The 20,467-nt window shown below is 37.5% G+C and overlaps 1 protein-coding gene across 1 annotated transcript in view; it reads left to right on the forward strand.

Annotated features, from left to right (window-relative positions):
* The window catches only part of TENM2 (teneurin transmembrane protein 2), a 619,525-nt gene that overhangs the window by 133,748 nt on the left and 465,310 nt on the right, over positions 1 to 20,467 (forward strand). Inside the window, exon 3 of the mRNA XM_066560474.1 lies at positions 1,761 to 2,051. Within this exon, the coding sequence (XP_066416571.1) occupies positions 1,826 to 2,051 (226 nt within the window). The 5' untranslated portion in view covers positions 1,761 to 1,825. The remainder of the gene's footprint in view (positions 1 to 1,760; positions 2,052 to 20,467) is intronic.

Consider the following 20,467-nt stretch of genomic DNA (forward strand, 5'->3'; position numbering starts at 1 on the left):
GTTTTGGCTTTTCTGTAGGTGTTGTTTTGTGACTTTTTTTCCTCTCTGAAATGTTAAAAATAAATGAAAAAGAAGGAAAAAAGTAAGCATGTTTACAGTTCTTATTCCTCACAGATTGCAGAATACCTGTGGGTGGTTTAAAGCAGCTGTTTCTCGTGGTTACCTAACTTCTTTAAAATACAGAAAGAAAAAAAAAAAAAAAACAAAAAACCAAAAACCACAACAAGGCTAAATGTCAAATCTAAATGAAGGCAAGAAACCTTTTCTCTAGGTCACCAGCTCCTCTGGCCAAGTACATTTATTCCCTCTTAGGCCCATAATCTGTTTCAAAAAGCAATGATTTAGCCAATGCTTGTGCCAGTGCTGTGACCTCTTCTCCTGCAGGTGCCAACAGCTGCCACAGGGAAAGGGTTGGCTGCCTTCTGCATGTTCTATCATCCTGTGCTGCAGTTTGCTCCCTTGGTGGCAGAGGTGGCACAAGGAATCACGGCTGAAATGCTTTGGTGGTTTAAGCCAAGCTTCTGGCCTGGGCCCATTCTGCTGGGTGGGTTTGGCAGGGGAACCTGGACTGAGAGGGGACAGGGACAAGGAAAAGCTCTTCAACTGTGCCAGCTAAATTCACCCAAACCATCCTTCAACTTCTTAGCCATGTAGAGAAAAGCAAGATGTTCTGTTCCAATTTTTGCTTATTAGCAAATCTGAGGGTTTTTTATGTGGGAATATTTCATTTCCAGCAAAAAAAATTGTCATGATGATTTCTCAGGACTAGCACAGACCTAGGCATAGAATGCCATGAGAAAAAGACATACCTACTAATACCAGCTGAAAATAATTAGTACCCCAGTGGGTAGGATGTTTGTGCTTTTACTGTATTTCTTCTTTTCTACAGTAGCTTTCATTTTGCAGTTTTTGTATGCTAACGATGCATATATTAAAATCTATATGCCACAGTAAGGGTGTCCTAATTAAGCACACTGTAAAAAACTCTATGGTCCATTGAACAAGAGGAGATGTAGACAGTTTTCAAGAGCTCCAAATGCTGAGTTGGATAAACTGGTCGGCTTGAGGGTTGGTGAAGAAGCTCATCCAGTCACGTTCTGGGGTGCACAAGAGCAGCCAAGCCCCAAAGTGTGCTCAGACACTCACAGCCACACAGGAATGTCAGGGCTGGGATGGACCTCTGGAGAGACCTTGTCCACCTTCAGAGCGGGGCCTTGGATTAATATTAACCAGGGGCCATAAAATCAGTTGTTGCTGCTTGTGCACATGTTGTTAAAGGATAATGTACAGCTCTGTAATGCATGAGCACTGAATAGGAATGGTCTCCTCTTTGGAACTCTCCTGCATGCTTCAGTCTTAATTGCAAGCCTTCCTGCAGGAAGAATGGAAATAATTAAAGCTGGTTTGAGTCTACTTTTCTTCTGTTGCATAACAGAAGTAAATATTGCTCTGTCAGTTCTGTGTTGTTACCAGAGTTCATTCAAAAATCCAGAGATGACAGTGTTATTGTTATGTCATTGTTTTTTAAACTCTTTGATAAATAATTTAGATAGAATGCAATTATCTTACAGCATTTAACTTTTTTCTTTCCACCCATTCTGGTCAATTATTTCAGTTTTTTAGAGGATGCATGATGTGGGCCTTCCCTTTCTTCTCGATCTGTGCCGCATTGTTCTTCAAGGACAAGCCAGGGAAAGTAGAACAAAACAAAACACTGTGGCAGCATTACTTACTCCTTTCTCATCCTTTCGTGTTGCTAGGTGGCAGTGACTGACCCCAAAGAGAAGAGTGGCTCTCCTGGCAGCCCCGTGCCTGGCTCAGCAGGATGGACATCAAGGACAGGAGGCACCGCTCGCTGACGCGGGGCCGCTGCGGGAAGCAGTGCCGCTACACCAGCTCCTCGCTGGACAGCGAGGACTGCAGGGTGCCCACCCAGAAGTCCTACAGCTCCAGTGAGACCCTCAAGGCCTACGACCACGACAGCAGGATGCACTATGGCAATCGAGTGTCTGACCTGGTGCACAGGGAGTCGGACGAGTTTCCAAGACAAGGTATGTTTGCAGTCAGGACTGCTTCCTGTTATGGGGCTTCTCTGTGTGCAGTCTGTTCCTTGTAAAAGCATCTCAGTGCTACCAGGAGTTTTATGAAAGAGCTCTAGGAGAATGGATATTATCTTAGCATTATTTCCACTGCTTTGTGCTAAATTAGAAAGTTCTTTCTTTTCTCAGAATTCTGGTACTTTTGAAATCCACAATTTGTAAATGAGCAAACTGAGACTGACTGATCAAAACATCTGATAGACACAAATGCCATGACCCTTAAGCAGAGGATGTCTTTTGCACAGATATTGGGGTTAGCCAGTGTGCTAGCTTGGTATCCTGCTTCCTAGGTTAATTTTGGAAATTTTAATGTTATTTTCACCTAAATGTGTCTCTCTTTAACCCAGATTCTGTATTGAAAAGACAACTAAAACGCTGTTATGGTAAAAACCCATATGGCCAACATAGATTCATTATTCATCAGGTGCCTTGGAAATCCTTTCCTGTTCCTGAATGCTGGGTAACTGAGCTGTGGGAATGGGACTGGTTCCTCTGACTTCATTTTGTCACTGCTCACACATATTGCTCACCCTTGACCTCATAAAAACTAAAAGGAGGAAACCCATCTAATTCCGTTCGTAATGGGCTGTAATTGAGTATTGCAGCCTACAACTAATATTTTAAATAACCTGCCTGTATGAACTTGTAAGCTAGGGGAATTAATCTCTTATTTTATAAAATGGTCCTTGCTAAGTCCAATGGATTAATGAATTAAAAATGTAAATGTTTTTACTTGAAAACCTGTTAATGTGCACTGTACTCACATGGTTTTATTGTCATTTGGGTATTTTCTTGTCTCAAGAACTTGTAAGCCTCTGTGCTGAAGCCATTTGTGAATGTTGCTTCAGAGGAACTGTGTTTAGTCATGTGGTTTACTTGCTCAAATAGCCAGGTTAAATTGGCATTCAATCAATGATTAGATATGGCATTTGAATTACAAGCCTTGGTTTAGTGTCAGTTGAAGAACCAGATGTGGTTCATACCAGCTAAGGTACAGGCAGGCTTGAGGGATAAATCTATAGGTTTTGTGCCCTCTCAATGGAAGGTAAATCATCAGGTACATCATTTAAGAGTACCATAAGTTAAATGCAGAAACTCTTCTGGTTTGTAGCTGTGCTTGTTAAGAGCCTGTGATAGTTCTCTGCTGCACATTTCTAATGTTGTGGCTCAAGGGATGGGAAGTTAGCACACTTGTGGAAATCCTGCAGTGGAAGGTCATTTCTTATACCTGGCATCATGTCACTCATCTTGTTTCAAACACTCTGACAGCAGTCAGTGTCTGTCTTCCCCTTTCAATCAAACTATCTAATAATTAGTGTTGATAATTAAGCCCTTGTCTAATCCCTTGTTTCTCTCACGTTTGTCTGCAGACACGTGGGAGTGTTTGCGTTGTGCTTGGTCTGTCAAACACCCAGTTCTGATTTCTGGGGTAATCTCTGTTCTTGGAGGGTCTTTCTTTGCTTAGAGATGTTTACCTAAGATGAAGCATCAACGTGCACCTCGAACCTCTGAGCTGCTGGAGCCATTTTCACTGCAGTTTGTTCTACTTTACTGTACAGGAGTCATCTAAATATTACTTTTCCCTATCAGGATGATTGATGCTTCAGCTCAAGTGCCTCATTTTAGTTTGCAGGTCATTATTCAGTATTTCATAATGGTCTTTTTCTCTTGATTACTGATTTGATAACTGTTCATCCTCCCTCTGCTCTTAATGTGTTCTTCTCTGCCCTCTTTACAAAGGGTAATGCAAATTGTTGGTAACTGAATTGAAACACTCAGATTTTTTTATTATTGTTATCTTTTCCCCCAACTAGTTTGTGTTGTTGTTTCTAAATAAATAGTGTTTATTTTAGAGAGCCAAAGTAATTTTTTTTGTTAGATAATGAGCAGCAACTCCTTATTTTCCTGATTTTGTTAAGTTTAGAAAGCAATTTTTTAGAAAAAAGTCTGTGTGATGATTCTTTGTATTTGAAAGCTGGATATCTTTCTGATTGAACACTTTTTACTGGCATGAAATTCGAGAAAATGTGACAGATCTAGATTAGGATTTGGTTGCTGTTCTCACTTTCTATATTAACATTAGATGGATAAAAATGTGGTTCATATGTGGAAGTTCTGTTCATTACATCTTGTGTATCCAGTTTCCAGCTGCAGACATCTAGGAATTTATACATTTAAATTTATTCTAACTTGGAGTGGGTGTTATGATGGGATTAAATTCTGTGGGAAATAAACATCATTAAAATAGTCTTTAGAGATTTTTTGTTCTTCTATTAGAAAAAAGCTTGAATGTTTTTAAGGAATTGCAGATATTTTCCTCAGTATTTTGTCTCTTCTATTAAAAAAGCTAAATACATTTGACTTACTGCAAAATATTTGGTTTGACCATGGCACTGAAACTATTCACAGCTGTTTTGATCTGCTTCTTATACATTACTGGGTTTGGAAAATCAGTTAAAATAAAGTGGCATTCATTCTCTTTTTGTTTATCATGGTTTGTCAGCGAAATGCTAATAACAAAAACTACATTCAGAGCTCAGAAGTCTGAAACAGTTCTTGCTGGCTTGTTTTAGTATTTTCCTGAGAGGTATGAAGGTTGTTCAGACTTGAAGGAAGGTTTTACCTGTTCACAGTGACTGATGGCTGCTACTTAGAGGCCACAGCTGCTCTAACAGGTGCTTGGGCTGACCAGACTTTGTCTCACTGCTCATACTCCCAAAAGCACCAAGATGAGATCTTTGATCATCTTGTCATCAAACCTGAGTCATTCTCAACTCTTCTGTTGAAATTAATGTATCCCTTCCAAATCCAACTGAGCTTTGGCAATTACAGTTTTAATATTTCTTCTCCAGGACCTGTGACCTTTTGAAAATGAAATGTTTTGATAGATTTGGATTAAAGACATTAAATAAAATTTCTGCCTAGATTGAGAGCACATTCATAGCTTTCCTTTGTCATGCAAGGTTTTTGAGTGGCATTCTGCAATCTGCTGATTTTCATTGTATCTGTGCAGTTACATAATCAAAGGAAATTTGGGGTAGAGGCAAGGTGGCAGATTCTCTGACATGGAATCAGGTGTAGGGTGGCTTGTGTGGGAAAAGGCCTCAAGAGAACTCTCCTCTCCTAGCCAGTGCATGTGGAACCTCCACTTCTCTTGAATCAGGGCTTACTTTGGTTTTAATGGTGACCTGAAAGAAACACCATCCCAGTGTAAAATATGTATTAGGGTGACAGAACTCTCTTCCATTTCTCCTGTCTAGAATGCATGGACTTATTGAGAAATAAAAAATTATAATTTGTGTACCTTATTTAATAAAGGAACGATGCTGAATAACACCTCCCTCCCTTACCCTCTCCCTCCCCAAATCATGATAAGGTTTTATTAAGTGATTTAAAAACCCAAAAGCACTTTTCATCTGTGCTTTCATCTGTATTGAAGTTGTTAATAATGGAGCAATGTAGCAGCATTGCTAAACTAGCAAATAAATGAAAGTAGAAACCTTTAGAGCAGCCTTCTGTCAGTATGCTTTTAAGAAAGGAAAAGGTAAGAAAGTCAAACCCAAACCTAACATTCCTCCTCTGATTTATACTCTAATATCAGTCAAGTGCCCTTTTGAGCTGTAATAGCAATAGACGGGAATTAAACCAAAACTTTGTGTATATAACATCTGAGTCACAATAAAATCTAGAAGAAAATGTATTTAGAAGTGGATTTTCAGGAAGACATCAGGGGATTGACCTTCTGTCTTTGGGGTTCTTTTAAATATGCACAAATTGTTTTCTCTTGGTATTTTGGTTGTTTTTGTTGTTGTTTTGCTCTGTAATGTTTGGGGGTTTAGTTTCGTTTGTGTCTTTGTTTTCTTTTGATTTCTTTCTTTCCTTCTGAGCAGCAAGCTCTCTGGTTCACCAGTGGTAGTTGAAATCAGTTGTGATAATCTCTCCCTTTTCACTTCCCTTACGTTCCCCTTCCTATTTTCTTGGCATTTCACCATTTTATATCTTCATCCATTGTGAGTCCTGTGCTGGGCTGACCCCTGGGAGTCAGAGTCTGACCTGGGCTGAGCAAAGTTGGCTCATCTTCATCTCTTCTCACCTGCTGGACAAGTTGAGCAGCTCTGATGGGAGCTCCAGTAATAATTAATAACACCAGTGCTGGAAAACCCAGTACTATTCCAATATTAATATGTATTTGTAGAATAAACAACAGCTAGACATAATGCGAGAATTCTCTGTACACAAAGTTTCTCTCAGGGAATAACTTCTTATTCTCAGCAGTTTCCCACAACTGATCATTATTAAAAATCAGCATTTGTTTACAGTTTAAATTAGAGACTCAGAATGCAGGGATTTCTGATGCAAGTATATAAGTTTATATACACTTAAGCTCCTTTTTTCCTCTTTTTTGCTCCTCTATTTAGCTTTCAAAAAGAACTTCTATTTTTGCTGTTTCTCCACTGGATTCCTCGTTAGTTGATGATTAAGTTAAACAAGGTTCTATTTTTTAAAACCATTTGCAAAGTTACATGCACATTGTATAAACCACATATAAAAGGAAAACTTCTAAAAACTGGATGTTATCAATGTGTAGTAAGCACACACTGAATAAAAGAAAAAAAAAAACTTCATGTCTGCTCTAAAATAGGTTTAGTAACCATTTGCATGCAAAATACCTTTTCAGAAAAACTTCAAAATTAATAGGAAATATGCTTTCTATACTTCATAGTTTCAAATTTCTATTAAATACAAGATCTTGTGCTTCAATGAAAGCCATGGTTGTTCATCTTGTAGTGCTGGGGTCTGACTGGGTGTTGAACAAAACCTTTCCTTGGTGTATTTTTTTTCCCCTCATCCCTTTACTCTGCTATGTAATAGAATTCTAAGACTTTGGATACTGAAAATAATAATTTTTGATCCTATAAACCCTTCTCCATTTTCTCATACACACGTGAGCACACACTCTTCTAAGAACTTTGTTTACACACATCTGTGGATGCTCTGTCTCATACTAAAATCTACTCTAAAGGGAGAGAATGTACTCCATGGAGATGAAATAATAGTTTTAGTTTTTAAAAAAGATACTTTAAATGAAAACGATTTTTGATTCATTCTAATAATGAAAACAGCTCACATTTAGGAAATCTTGCAAATTTGTTCCACCTTCTGTCTCTTGTCTTCCAAAGTTCAATTGCTATTTTTTAGCATCTGGTTTTCAGCAAGATGTGTTTGGAAGGGAGGCTAATTACTTGTGAGTGTTCTCAAACTGATGGAGAGGCTTAGATTTTTTCCTAATACACTTATTAACATTGAAATGTCAGATTTGGAAAGCTTTTACATTTGATCTGGATTTGAATTGGGCATCTCTGTCTCTGCATCCTAGGTGGGTTCCAGAAAATGAGTTTTTACATGTAGTCCTGAATTTGCTTTAGTGAATATAATTTTGTTTCTGTGAAATTGAGAACCCCTCTAAAGCTTTTTTTCTGGTAAAGAGCAATTAGGCCATTTTCCTTCTTCTCTTTTCTTCTAATATAGGAAAAAAGAACTATTTAAATAAAATGGAGTTCAGCAAATATTTAACATGCAACAGCATTTATTTTGGATTTTTCATTGATGAACTCTCCAATGCCACATGTCTTTAAGGTCTGCATCTTCAGAAAAGGAAAGGATTAGATATCTGTATTTTAGTGGAGTGTGTGGAAGATGGGTTAAGCACCAGAGGGTATTCACTGCTCCAATGCACGAGTCAGTTTTCAGCTCAAATGCATTGGGACCAGGTTTTAGGTGTATTTTTGTTTACTCTGTAATTGTCTTTTCTGCTTTATTGTTGTCCCCCATGTTGTTTTGAAATGTCTTGCTACTGGGGACTAAATTCTCAATTCAGTGGACAGCTGCTTCATCTGTAGTGATGACTGCTCTGTTGATATTTCCTCTGTCCTCCCTGTTTGTTCTCTTAACACCTCCAATGCATTATGTAATTTCTAGAAGCTTTTAAAATATTGTGGCTGGGCCCAAATGCACACACTTCACTCAGCAAGAAAAACATAAGGAAAGTTTCAAACAAATGAAAATACCACCCAAAGCTCATTGTCTTCCTTAGAGAACCATGGAGGTTTTGGAGTTGAGTGCTGATGACCAATTCATTTAAAGCCTATAAATCAGTAGAAAAACAAAATGATAAGGAAGTAATTGGGTAAGCAGGGCCCAGCATTTGTCCTGTTTGTTTTGTATTATTTGTCTCTGATTCAGAGTTCCAGGTCAGAGGATCTGAAATTACCTTCCTTGGCTTGCTTTTGGGTTGCTCATTAACTTTCATCAGATTATTTCTATGTTGATCCCAGTATTCTTTCCTTGAATTAAGCACATTCTGAAGTTTTGGTAATATCAATAGACCATGAAGCAGAAGTAGATAATGAAAATCCATGATTTCCATTGATGGGCAGTGACTGTGGGAGCTCAGCCTCCATGGTAAAAACAGATGCCAGCTTTTCTCTGGGTTTTGGAAAGTGGCTTCAGTTTTAGCCATTAGGTCTGGTGATGCTCTTTTCTGTGTTATTGGAAACCCCCAGTACCCAGTGTTTTTCTGTACAGATTTAATTAGATGCTGCAGTTCATTCAGTTATGTTCTGTGAGCTGTCTGTCAATCTAAGCAGAGCTTTTCAAGCATCTGCCTGTATAATGTCATCTTCTGTCATGAATTTCAACTTTGTGGTGGTTTCTAAACCCCTTCCTACCTTTTAGTTTGTCTCTGATGGAACTGAAATATACCATGGCAATGCCCTCTGTACCCCAGTGATGTGGATAAAGACAGGCTGAAGAGACAGTGACTTGTATAAAGGTGATTCTTTGACACTATTTCATGTTCGTAAATCCAACTTCAAATTAGCTTTTGCTGGTAGCAGTCACTTCCTTTTGAGGTTCCAAAATGGTTTCAGAGTCTAGATAGCTGATTAGACAAAATAGCATACAGATGTCTTTATGTATTGCCTTTTTGCCTTTCTTTTTTTTTCCATGTGAGTGCTGAGCTGGAAGTGACTACAGTGAGTGCAAAAGTACGTGTCTGTGAATGCAGACCATATTGGAAACAGAGATTTACTGTCCCAAAGTGTAATGCTTACTCAGCCATCTGATGAGATTTGAGCACTAAACAGTTTGAGAGGGATGCATAAAGCTGTTTTATTACAAGATGCTGTTATGAATTGTAGCAGCTTTCCTTATGCTGTGCTGCTGTTGCCAAACAAGTTGCATGAATGTAAGCAGTTTTATTTGTAATTACTTGCTCACAGTTCCTTAGAATCGTTGGGTTATGGGTTTGTGATTCCTGCTTCTCCACTGGTGGCCATCTCTACATCCTGTTTTATTCAGAATGAAAAGATAGATTTTTAAAACTGCTTGGAGAAAAGCCTCTCTGAGGAATGCTGCTGCTAATATGGGAGGTGGAGTGAGGCTCAGATGTTTTTGTGTGTGGTAGAACCTTGTTAAAATGGATGCAGAAAGCTCAAAAAAACCAGTTGGCTGTTTCTTCATAATGCAGTGAAAGTAAAGAGATCTTATTTTAGCTGAATTTGAGCAAATCCAGAAAATGGAGGAATAAATCACTCACCTAAAGAAGTGTTATGGAAAGTACAGTAGTTAAGACCTATTTTTTTCCCCCCTAAACTTTGGTCAAAACCTGGATGTTATAAACTGAATTTAATACTTGAAACTGCTCTTGACAGAGCAGTGAAGGCAGTTCTGTTTTCTTGCTTGTGTGTAGCTACAATTGCTTTTGATGATGCTGCTGGACTCTGTTTTCCTTACACAGTCAAGTGTGTTCCTCATGACAATCACTACTCTCACAAAGTAACACAGTTGTTTGAAGAGGATTGCAAGAGAGGAGCAGTTTGATCATCAGTGCTGAAATGTCTCTCCAGTGTAGTTTGTCCAGTGTAATTTTGAATGTTGAGTCTTGGTCTTCTGTTGATTGCCTTGCAAGATCCTTCCTCAGCTTAAAAAAACAATTTGTTTGGAAGAACTTGCCAATGTCTATCTGTTTTATTCCTAGGATTGCTCCTTTATCCATGTTCTGAGCCCAGGTCTGCCCTGCCACTCCTGGCATTGTTGGACATCTTTTAGCAACGCGTCCTCGCTCTCGTATTCCTTCTTTCCTTGTTGCCCAATTTATCCACTCCCAGCTTTGGACTCTTGGTGCTTGCTGTTTGCTGTGTTTCTTCTCTTGGCATGTTTTTCCAAAGTCATGTGCCACATAAACCTTATAGAAATTTTCTTTTACAAGGGGATGGCACCAAGCACTGCAGCTGAGGGGTTTTATTTTGCAGTTCCACCAGCACTTGTAGAATATAAAGAAATGTCTAATGCTAAGGAAATTTGAGCAGCTGGCTAATATCAGCTGTATTTTTTTTCCACTATTCCATGTGAAAACCACAGAATGGCCCGTGGTCAGTTTTACCTAGAAGAGAGCAAGCTGTCTGTGATAACAAGTGGAAATTTTGAATATGAAATTGATATTCATAATCATATTTGATTATATGAAATGGTAAAGGCTCAGTTGCAGATGACTCAGTTCAGTACAACTTTGTCTTCTCAAATACATTAATCAACTCCATTTGTTTAAATACTGAAGTAAAAATTATCAGTATTTTAGGTTTTGCTACTAAGACCAGAAGCAATGTTAGATAATTAAAAAAAAAGACCATCATGTAAAACAAATTGCATAAATGTTATTCCTTCAAGCAAATGGCTACTCTGTGGTAGCTGGTCTAGAATTTTATATTCACTTTTAAAAATTACTTCCAGTAGAGTACTGTGTTTTAAGGTTGGCAGTTTACAATGATATAGTAAATATTATAAATACAATAATAATTTTTTACATTATGTAGTTAGAGTACCAAAAAAACTTTTTATAGATGGCAGTCAATTTGATTTCATAGCAATATCTGATTTTCCTTTGAAGTTTTTCTATTCCTGAGATAGGCATTTGAATGATATTGAAGAAAACTAAAATGGTACTTAGTCTCTGTGGGGAAAGCATTACCTTTGACTAGAATTATTTACAATATGCTAAAAGTTTACTACACAAAAAGTGATAATCTGTACTTTATTCTTGCTTAAGTTATTTTACCAAAGAGAGAGGTGGAAAGAGAAGTATTAGTCACATAGTTTCTCTTTTTGGGGGTTGGGGTTTAGTTTCTAGTGTGTCTGCTGAACTTGCTGCAGATATATTCTGACACTAACACTAAAGTAATTACAGCAAATAAAATTTTGTGTATGACTAGGCAACCAAGTGTGTGGGCTCCTGTTAAGTTTGTTTCTAAATTCTTACAAGAATAAAACTCGTAAGGCATTATTACCAGTATGTGCTTCAAGCCCTGAATTTATAAAGTAGATTGTTAATAATATGAGGAATGATATATCACAGCTGTAATGCCATGTCTTCCAAAGTTAATGAATACTTACAATTTTCATAATGAAAAATTAAGGCTAAAGTGGTTTATAAGACTGCCTACAGATCCAGCAGAAGTCTAATTAGAAGAAAGAACATTAAATTTGAGGTACTTGGAAATATATATTACCTAGTGTTATATGTGGACTAAAATCCTGCACTTGTATTTAGGATTGCTCAAATGTGGACAATTCAACCAGAACACAGCACAGAAAACTGAAATGTTGTTTGCTCTCTGAAATCACTGTGTACACAACAGATTGTGGGTTTAGATGTCTTCAGTACTTGAGTTATGTGAGTCTCTCTTGTTGACTCAGTGCAACAATCTCTCATCCGTGTTTGCCCGTTTCTTTACCGTTTCTGAAGTAAAATGAACCTTTGTGCTTGTTTTTCCTATTACCAAAGCCTAATGAAGCTCTTGTTCCTGTGCTGGGGCAGTTTGGGGCAGCTGCCACGGAGCAGGCAAATGAGAGGGGCTGGTTTGACATCCCAAGGTGTGTTGGAAAAATGCCACTGCCCACAGCTGCTTGGTTTGGGGAGCTGCTCACACAGCTGGGGCTCAGCTGCATTTGTGGAATTCACCCTCAAAGGAAACCTTGGGCTTCCCTGGTGATGCTCAGGGCACGAGGGGCTGCTGTGCCATGTTCCACATTCCTGCGAGGGGCAGGGTGAGAGGTGTGTGTGCTGGAAGAGGCCAAACTGCCTTCCCACAGAGAAGAGAAGCAAAAAACCTTCCTGTTTGCCCAGGCAGGAGGCTGACAAAGTAAAAAACAGAAAAACTGAGATGGTGTTGTGATGCTGTGCTTCCCTCGACTTGTTTTTGCATTTTGTGTAATGCAGAATGACTGTAATTGAGAGTATATTTGGGATAAGCTGCCTTTGTGGTTATCAAATATGTCAGCTTTGCTTTTTTATGTTTATATGTCGGGTTTGTAACTCTTATAGGCTGTTATTGCATGACAGACTCCTCCATCTTAATTTCAGTCTCTTAAATTCATCTTCTTCCTTCATTTTTTTGACAGCATAACAATATTACACCTTGATCCCAGTGTGTCTATCCCACATGGGGTTTGCTGTGTGATGTTTTTTGTGGCCATCACTACATGAGCAGAACAGTCCTTGTCAACAAAATTCCTCTGAAGTATTGTTTTAGAATGAATTTTTTGTTGGTCTCTCTCTTTTCTCCTTATGTCTACAGCTTGCAAAAGCATAATGGAATAGAATTTATCTAGTTTTTCTCCAGTATCTCTTTTACTCCTGAGAATCTTAGTATTCAGTTTAAGGAAGTGTATCTCAAAAAATATTTCACAAGTGTAGCAACTTATCCTCTTAACCATACAGGTGTGTTATTTATTAAAAAAAACCAAAAACTTTGGCATTTTAAGACTTGATGATGATCTGTAGAATAAGAAGGCAAAGGAAGAACTTGGAATAAATAGAGTGACTTGATGGAATAAAGAAACCTGAAATTATTAGGTAATTTTTTTACATTTTTTACAGATGTAACATCATGCTCTAAAATATACAAATATATAAGTGTTTTATTGTTTAGTTGTACTGATTCATTTATTGAATCTAAAGTATCCATTTGCTCAGCTGTGGAGTAGTGGGGAATAGGGTTTTAATTCAGATTCAATTTTTTCCCTGAAATTTATGATATTTCTTATTATATCATTGTTTTGAATTTTAACTTGATTTTAATTCAATTTAAATTATTTTAATTATCCCAGCATCATGGTTTCTTTATTCTCATTGTTTAAGCTATAGTTGAAGCAGTGAAATTGATAAGCTGAAGTTGATAGAGGGGTTTGGGTTGGAGGGAGCATCAAAACCATCTCATTCCAAGGCCCTGCCATGGGCAGGGACACCTTCCACCAGAGCAGGTAGCTCAGACTCCATCCAGCCTAGCCCTGGAAATTTCCATGGAAGGGAACCCTCTGGGCCACCCTTCTATTCAGATCAAAAGAGAGAGTGACCATTTCAGATAGTCAAGAAAATCCATTTCTTAGTGTGTTTATCAGGCCATGGGTAAGGCTTATTTACTTGTGTTTGCACCAGGGATCTGCAAACAAATAAATGGCTCAAACTGATAGAGATTTACTTTAGATCCTCCTCAGGTGATGGGAATAATGTGCTGCAAGAGAGGACTTATGGTTGCATATCAAAAAATGCTGTTACAGAAATGCACAGTAAATTTCCACAAATGATTAAATAAATTAAGCTCCTGGACACGTTTATGGTACTGTTTTCAAAACAGGAATTAAAATCTATGTCTCTGGAGGTCATATGACTACTTAGCAAGGAGGCAGACTCAAAGTTATTGGTACTGTCAGTGAATAGCAAACATGCTTTTTTTTAAAAACAAGATGTATTGTACCTCGTATGTTTACTACATTTATTCCAGCAGTATAATTTACTTAATACTCTGCAATATTCCTGGGGGGGAGGAGGGGAAAGCCAAATTGTTTGGCTTAAATTCATCTTGTTCATATGTAAGAAAATGACTGAAGTACTTCATTTATTGTTTGTTTTTGTAAGAGAACCTTTTACAGAGATGATGGCTCTCAAAGGCCTTTATAATTTCAGCTTTCAGGACAGAGGGTGAAGCTGGGCTAAATCTCTGCACAAACTTTACCTTTTTAGCCTGAAAGGAATTCTGAAATACTGAAAAGTACTTTTCTGTTGTCAGCAGCTCTAAGAAGGGAGTTCTGTGGTTTGGTTCTGCACTTGATCTTTGGCAGCCACAAACCTCCCGTGAAAGAACCAAAGGAAATCTTTTAGCAGAGTGAGCAGCTAAGGATGAAGCAGACCCTGTTGCATAAGAGGGCAAACTGTGACTTCTTATCATTTAACTTCCTCCTGTTCCACTTAAAAACATTTTCCTATGGACTATCTTCAATTTCTTATTACTCCAGGTTGTAAATTAACATATGGCATAATCTGAAATGCAGATGAGGGGAGAGAGGGCACTTGTGGAAAGTGGCTTCTTGTCTTACTGTCAAGGAGACTGTTGTGCTTGGAGTTTTATATTTCTGCTGAAATCCATAGATATTTTTGGATATGCAGGTGGTAGAGTGTGTCTGTCAAATTTTATTTTTTTTTTTCTCTCAATGAATTCTTTGCAAGAATCTTGGCAAAATATTTTGAATGCATTTGTGGTTTTTCCTTTTTATCTCTATATTCACTATTCAATTACATCATTTTTTTCTGATTTTTTAATCTCAGTGCTTTTTTCTTAAAGACTTCTAACCTGTGCAGAATGATAGTAGTAAATAAAGACTTGTAAAAACACAAAAAAAAAAAATCTAGTGAATTTAATAGAAGTGAGAGTATCTTCCATATTGAAAAGGTAAAGTGAATTTTCAGATATGAGGATTGATGTGGAAGAGAAGGTGAACAGGGCTGGTCAGGAACAATGCTGAAAGAGGCTAAAGAACAAAAGGTGTCAATTGTGGGCTTTAAGGTGCTAACTCTGGGCAGAAGCAGCAAGAAGAGAAAGCATTAGCAGAACTTGTGGAATGAGCTCTTATCTCAATTAATACTGAGATGTAAAAAAAAATGGTACTGAGGTATCTGGGTTTTTCTGAGGCAGAGTGTGTGGTGCTTTATTTTATTCACTGCTCTTCTCAAGCTCAGAACACACCAGGCAGTGTTTGCACAGCCCTGGATGAATTTGGAATTGTGCTTGTGGTGTCATCTTTCCCCACCTAAATCTTTTTTTTCCTACAGTCTGTATTTGTCAAGTGTGTGACTGAACTCTGAGAGATGGAGCTTGAAGTGCTGTGCTGATAGTTCCTTTTTAAATTCTTTCTCCTTCTAATAATTAACCCTAAATAATTAATAGCCACGGTATATCTGAGTTCTCAGTATAAAGCTGTCACTTTACTTTTTAGCATTTTCATTATGACATTATTCATGCTTGATTACAATGATTTTGGGTCTGTTTGGCTGCCAGTACTTTCCATGGATTTGAATTCTCCCTTTTCAGTTCTCCCGTGCTGGGGCTGTGTTCAAGCAAATGTCATTTTCCTAATGGGAGGTGAAATTTCACATCAGCAGGACAAGCATATGCTGAGCTTGGCTTTATTTCTTGCATAAGAATGTAGTATTTTATTCTTCTAGATAGTTTCATATATATATATATAGACATATCATAGTTTTATGTATATAACTGCATTTACTATTTATTTTATCCAGACATTTTTCTTACCTTCAGAAAGCAAATGTTATTGTAGCTTCTGACAACGAGCATTTATTTACTAAGAAAATAAATTTTACTTTCAGAGCTTTTCAATTAGAAAGGAAGAAAAGCAAACTGATTATTATGAACTATAAAATTATTCAGCACTGAATACCAGTTGATAATCCAGGGCACTTAAAGATGCAATTCTTTTTTCATCTATTTAACAGGCGTCTAAATGATAATGAACTTGTCTTGATGTGCATGTTAATTTGTGGTGAAAGGTAATAAATAAGAAGTTACCCAAGATTTAAAGTCCAAGAAAAACAACTTGAAATGCCTCTACTTCATCTTTTATGTAGCTAAAAATGATATAAAATGGAAGAAGACAGAGGTGAAATGCTTAAGAATGAAAAATGTATAGATTTTAAGTAATTCATAGGTTTTTTTCCTGAAGAGAACAAAAGCTGAGATTATATATGTCATTCTGATGTACCAAATCCTATTTAAATAATTGAGATGTTTGGATTTTGTTATTTTTTTGTCTTACTCTAACTCACATATTACGCCAGTGGGATAAATGATGTTGGTTCATTCCCATTTTACAGACAAAGTGCAGGAGAAAAAAGATGAAGTGAGTTGCTCAGGGGCATGAATAACATTGTGAGCTGAAAAAGGCAAAAAAATCTTTGCACTTAGATTAGTAATCCATTTTTATTTATATTAGCTAATATTTCCGCTGTTGGTTTTTTACTTCCCTTTCTGTTGTCTGTGTAGCATGTATTCTTAACTACTCAGAAGTTATTTTGCAAACTTCTCTGATTAGTGAAACTTCAAGCCATCCATCAAAAGGGAGAGTTCCACTTCAGTTAATTCCATGTGTCTTGTTTTATTCTAATTTTCTGGTGTTTCTGGAAAATGCGTATTGCTTCTATCCATCACAAAAACTGTAATAATAATTTAGAAAAATAAAGATTAGAGTGCTTTATTTGTTGTTAGAAAATAGAACTTAAAAATACAAAGGTGAAGTCAAAGACATGTTTTTACTGGGTTTTATTAATGTAGGAATTACTCCTGTTCAAGCAGATTTATTAATATAATTTATTTAATAAAGATGTCTGAAATTGCTGGATTGGGGAGAACAAAAGTCAGTCAAAGAAATAGCAAAGGTAGGCATCAAGAGAGACGATAGTGGAGGCTCAGTGAGGGCTCTCACACCTTAGCAATGAGTTGTGAAGTAAAAGGGAGAAGGAGAGAAGAGGAAAAATGAGCTGAATTTGCACAATTTTCTAGGAGTAACTCATCTAAATCTGACTTTAAGTGTGAATAACATCTCAGAAGTCAGTGATAACCATTTCTTTCATTGTGAATCCAGGTTTATTATTTCCCTAGGGTGACTCCTAGAAAAATGTCACTAGGATTTGACTGAGCATGTTTGGAGACTTTGCATGTTGGCCAAACCCAGGGCTCACTATGGAGGATCTTTTCCAGAGACAGAATTTTTTTGTTGATCCTGGGAGTGTTACTCTGAGCATTCACCACAGGCTCCATGACAGTGGTACTGTGTTCCTTGGAGTGCCCTGTGGTGCCAGGAGATTCAATTTTAAATCATTTTCTGCTGGGAAAAGGCCACAGGTGGAGGGAGCCCCTGAGCAGAGCATGGATTTCCTTGTTTCCCAAGGCAAGGAAAGAGACCCTGTGCACCATGACATGGCTATGGCCCCTTCACCCTGGCAAGTTCTAGCACAAGGTTTTCTGCCACTCTTGGCCTGTACCAGAGGAATTTTTGTCATAATAGTCAATGAGTTCCTTCATGGTTCACATGTACAAGAAAAATTGTGTTTGGAGTGTGCTGTTGTGGTCACTTGATTCTTTCTAATACTGTTCTTGATAGCAACTTACATTGCTTGTACCAGTATAATTTGCAGTCCCAGGAGCAATTTTTATAGTGTTAAGGAAAAAAAAAAAAAGTAGCAATAAACCCATCTAGCTGCTTCTAGATGGGTTTATTCAGATTGTAATATCCATCTAAGCTCTGTAAATCTTTCATTGCCTTAATTAAAAAACCTGTAACAAGATGCATTTCTGGTTTCCTGAAATTCAGGGTACATCTCCCTATCAAAAATAAACATTGCTTCTAGAAAATTGTGGACCCAACCTTGATTTAAAACATGAAGTGAAAATACAGGGTTTGAGTTTGTTGTTGTCCTTTTGTCAATAATCCTCCTTTCTTCTGATGTTTAACGCAGGGGTAACTTTAGGAATCTTTTCTCTGTGTGATACTTCAGTCTATTCACAAAGCATGATGTAGTTTGAATATGGCTAACCATGCATGTATGGATTATATGTGTGGTGGCCAGCCTCATCTCTCTGTGGAGAGGAGCTTCCTTATCCTTTCCTTATCCATTTCTTGAGAATGCAAGGAAATATGAGTTGTCCTCAGGTAACTTTGCACCGCAGGATAAAGTCTTTAGAATTCATGGAACTTTTGAAAAATGCACGCAAGAAGTATTTTTAAATCCAAGTAATTTGAAATGTTCATGGTCAAACAAAACAACCCCATTCATGCATAGTCTGATTAATTTAAAAATGTGTTTTTAAAAGTTGAAACATTTTACATGGGTACAGTGTTTGTAATTATCAGTGCCACCAAGAAAATTAAAGTATAGGTGTATCTAAATGAAGACACTGAGGAGAAAAAAATCAAGTGGGTTTAAAATACTACTTAAACTGCATTAATTCACTCTTATTCATTATTTTACTTCAGTTTCATTAGTTGATTTTTGGAAGCCATTACATCTAAGTAAAAGCTATTACATTTCTAAAAATCTGCACTTGAGTAGATATACTTAATAGTTTAATCTTCACTTTTTAACTTTTTGGGGTTTGTGCAGTTAAGGCACAAACACAGATAATTCAGGTTTATAAAGATCCCAGCTGTCAGGCATCACAAGGCACAACTCCCAGCAGAAGTCAGGCTCCCATTGCCAGTAACAGTCATGGCTGCAAATGATGTCCAGCTTCAGAACACTGGTGTCACAGGATGGGGGCAAATATTTGTTCAGGTGCTTGCAAATCATAATGAAATATATTCTGAGTAACTAAATGTCCCATATGTAATCACCTTAATGGCAGTGCTCTATTAAGGGTGTATGTTTTGACACATTTTATGAGACATTTGTTTGTTTTTTTTTCCTATTCAGAACATTTGTAACAAAACCAAGAAATCTAAGCCAGCTTCTTGGTCATGCCCATTACATTGTAACTTATCAATAATTTCTCTTCTAGCCTGAAAAATAAGCTTATTACTCTTGCAGTTTGGAGGTGCCATTAACAAATTCAGGTCCAAGGGTTGCTGCCTCTTTTCAGGTCCTGTACATGAAGCAGAAGGAGCCAAGGTACACCTGATCCAGTCCTACATCATGTAGGACTGTGTGTAATGCAATTGTAGTTTCACAGCAGCCATCAGCCAGGAACCTGCATCCCAGGGAAGGTCAGGCTGTGGTAGGAGGGTCCAGAAGTCAGGTTTATGGTTTAATACTGACCTTCCTCTCTTTTCTGTCTTGAACCATGCCCTTCATAATATGTGGGATCATTTAAGTGCTATGTTGTGGCTTATTTTTTATGTTTCTGCTGAGCTGGACCAAAAGACTGGAATTATATACTTTATGTACATTACATGCTTTTTTTCAGTGTTTCTTAGGCTGGAATTGTGTTTTCCTTGTGTTTACAATTTTCTGTTTCAGTTCTGATGGACATGATGTAGCAGTTCACAAAGGGACTGTTTCTGCATCATGCTGCCTTTAAAATAGGTGTGTAACAGGCTTCTGGTTCAGAATTCAGCCTAACGGGACCTTTGAGAAAATGGTTCATCTGAGTAAAAATTAATCTAATGGATATTTTTTTCATACCAAGGTTTTTTTCCATTCTAAAGCAGGAGGGAAGGATTACACAGTGCTTGGTGACTTTCCTCCCCACTTCAGAGGATGGCAGGTTAAGTGGGAAGGGAGCGAACTCCTGCTGTCACGTCCTTGCAATTTCTGCTGGACTGTTCCTGTCAGGTTATAGCAGATATTGTCATACATAAATGGATTCAAATCAAATAGAAATTACTTTAGAGTTTTGTTTTTTTTTTTTTTAATATGAGTGTAATTCACAAAGCTGAGTCCCTATAAAATCCTATTAAATTCTGAAGTCTTTTTTTTTTACATGTACTGATACATAGAGCATTGCAAGCCTTCGATTTTTTTTTTAATGGGAAAATGTTTGGGGAGATAAAACCATAAGCTGTAACTGATCAAATGCTGGCAGATGAGGATTTTGTTTCCTAGTTGATTCACCTCCCTGTCCTTTTTTTAAGCTTGAGAAATCACTTAGAGGTGGCTTGAGAGTAGAATATGGCTCATTGATAGGGAGGATTTCGTGGAATTTATGGTGGGAAACTGAAAATGTGTTTCAATAAGTGAGGAAAAACAAGGAGAGGAGACTGAGGTGTGGGAGCAGATGTGTTTTTACTTGAGTCCATCCAACCATTAATAAGCTCAGATTTGAGTCCTACTGGACTTAAATTAACAGCCCTCTGCTGGGAAACACAGACTGGCTAAAGCAGTGGTGAGGAATTCCAAAGAAAAAGAGCTAATCTGACAAGTATTATCTCTACAGGCATGCAGAGAAATAAATGCTTTGTTGTAAGAAATATACCATAACTCATCTGTGACCTTCCTGGCTAAAGCAACAGCCTAGGGAGGGTTT

This window comes from Molothrus aeneus, chromosome 15 (genome assembly GCF_037042795.1).
Source record: "Molothrus aeneus isolate 106 chromosome 15, BPBGC_Maene_1.0, whole genome shotgun sequence".
NCBI classification, from domain to species: Eukaryota; Metazoa; Chordata; class Aves; order Passeriformes; family Icteridae; genus Molothrus; species Molothrus aeneus.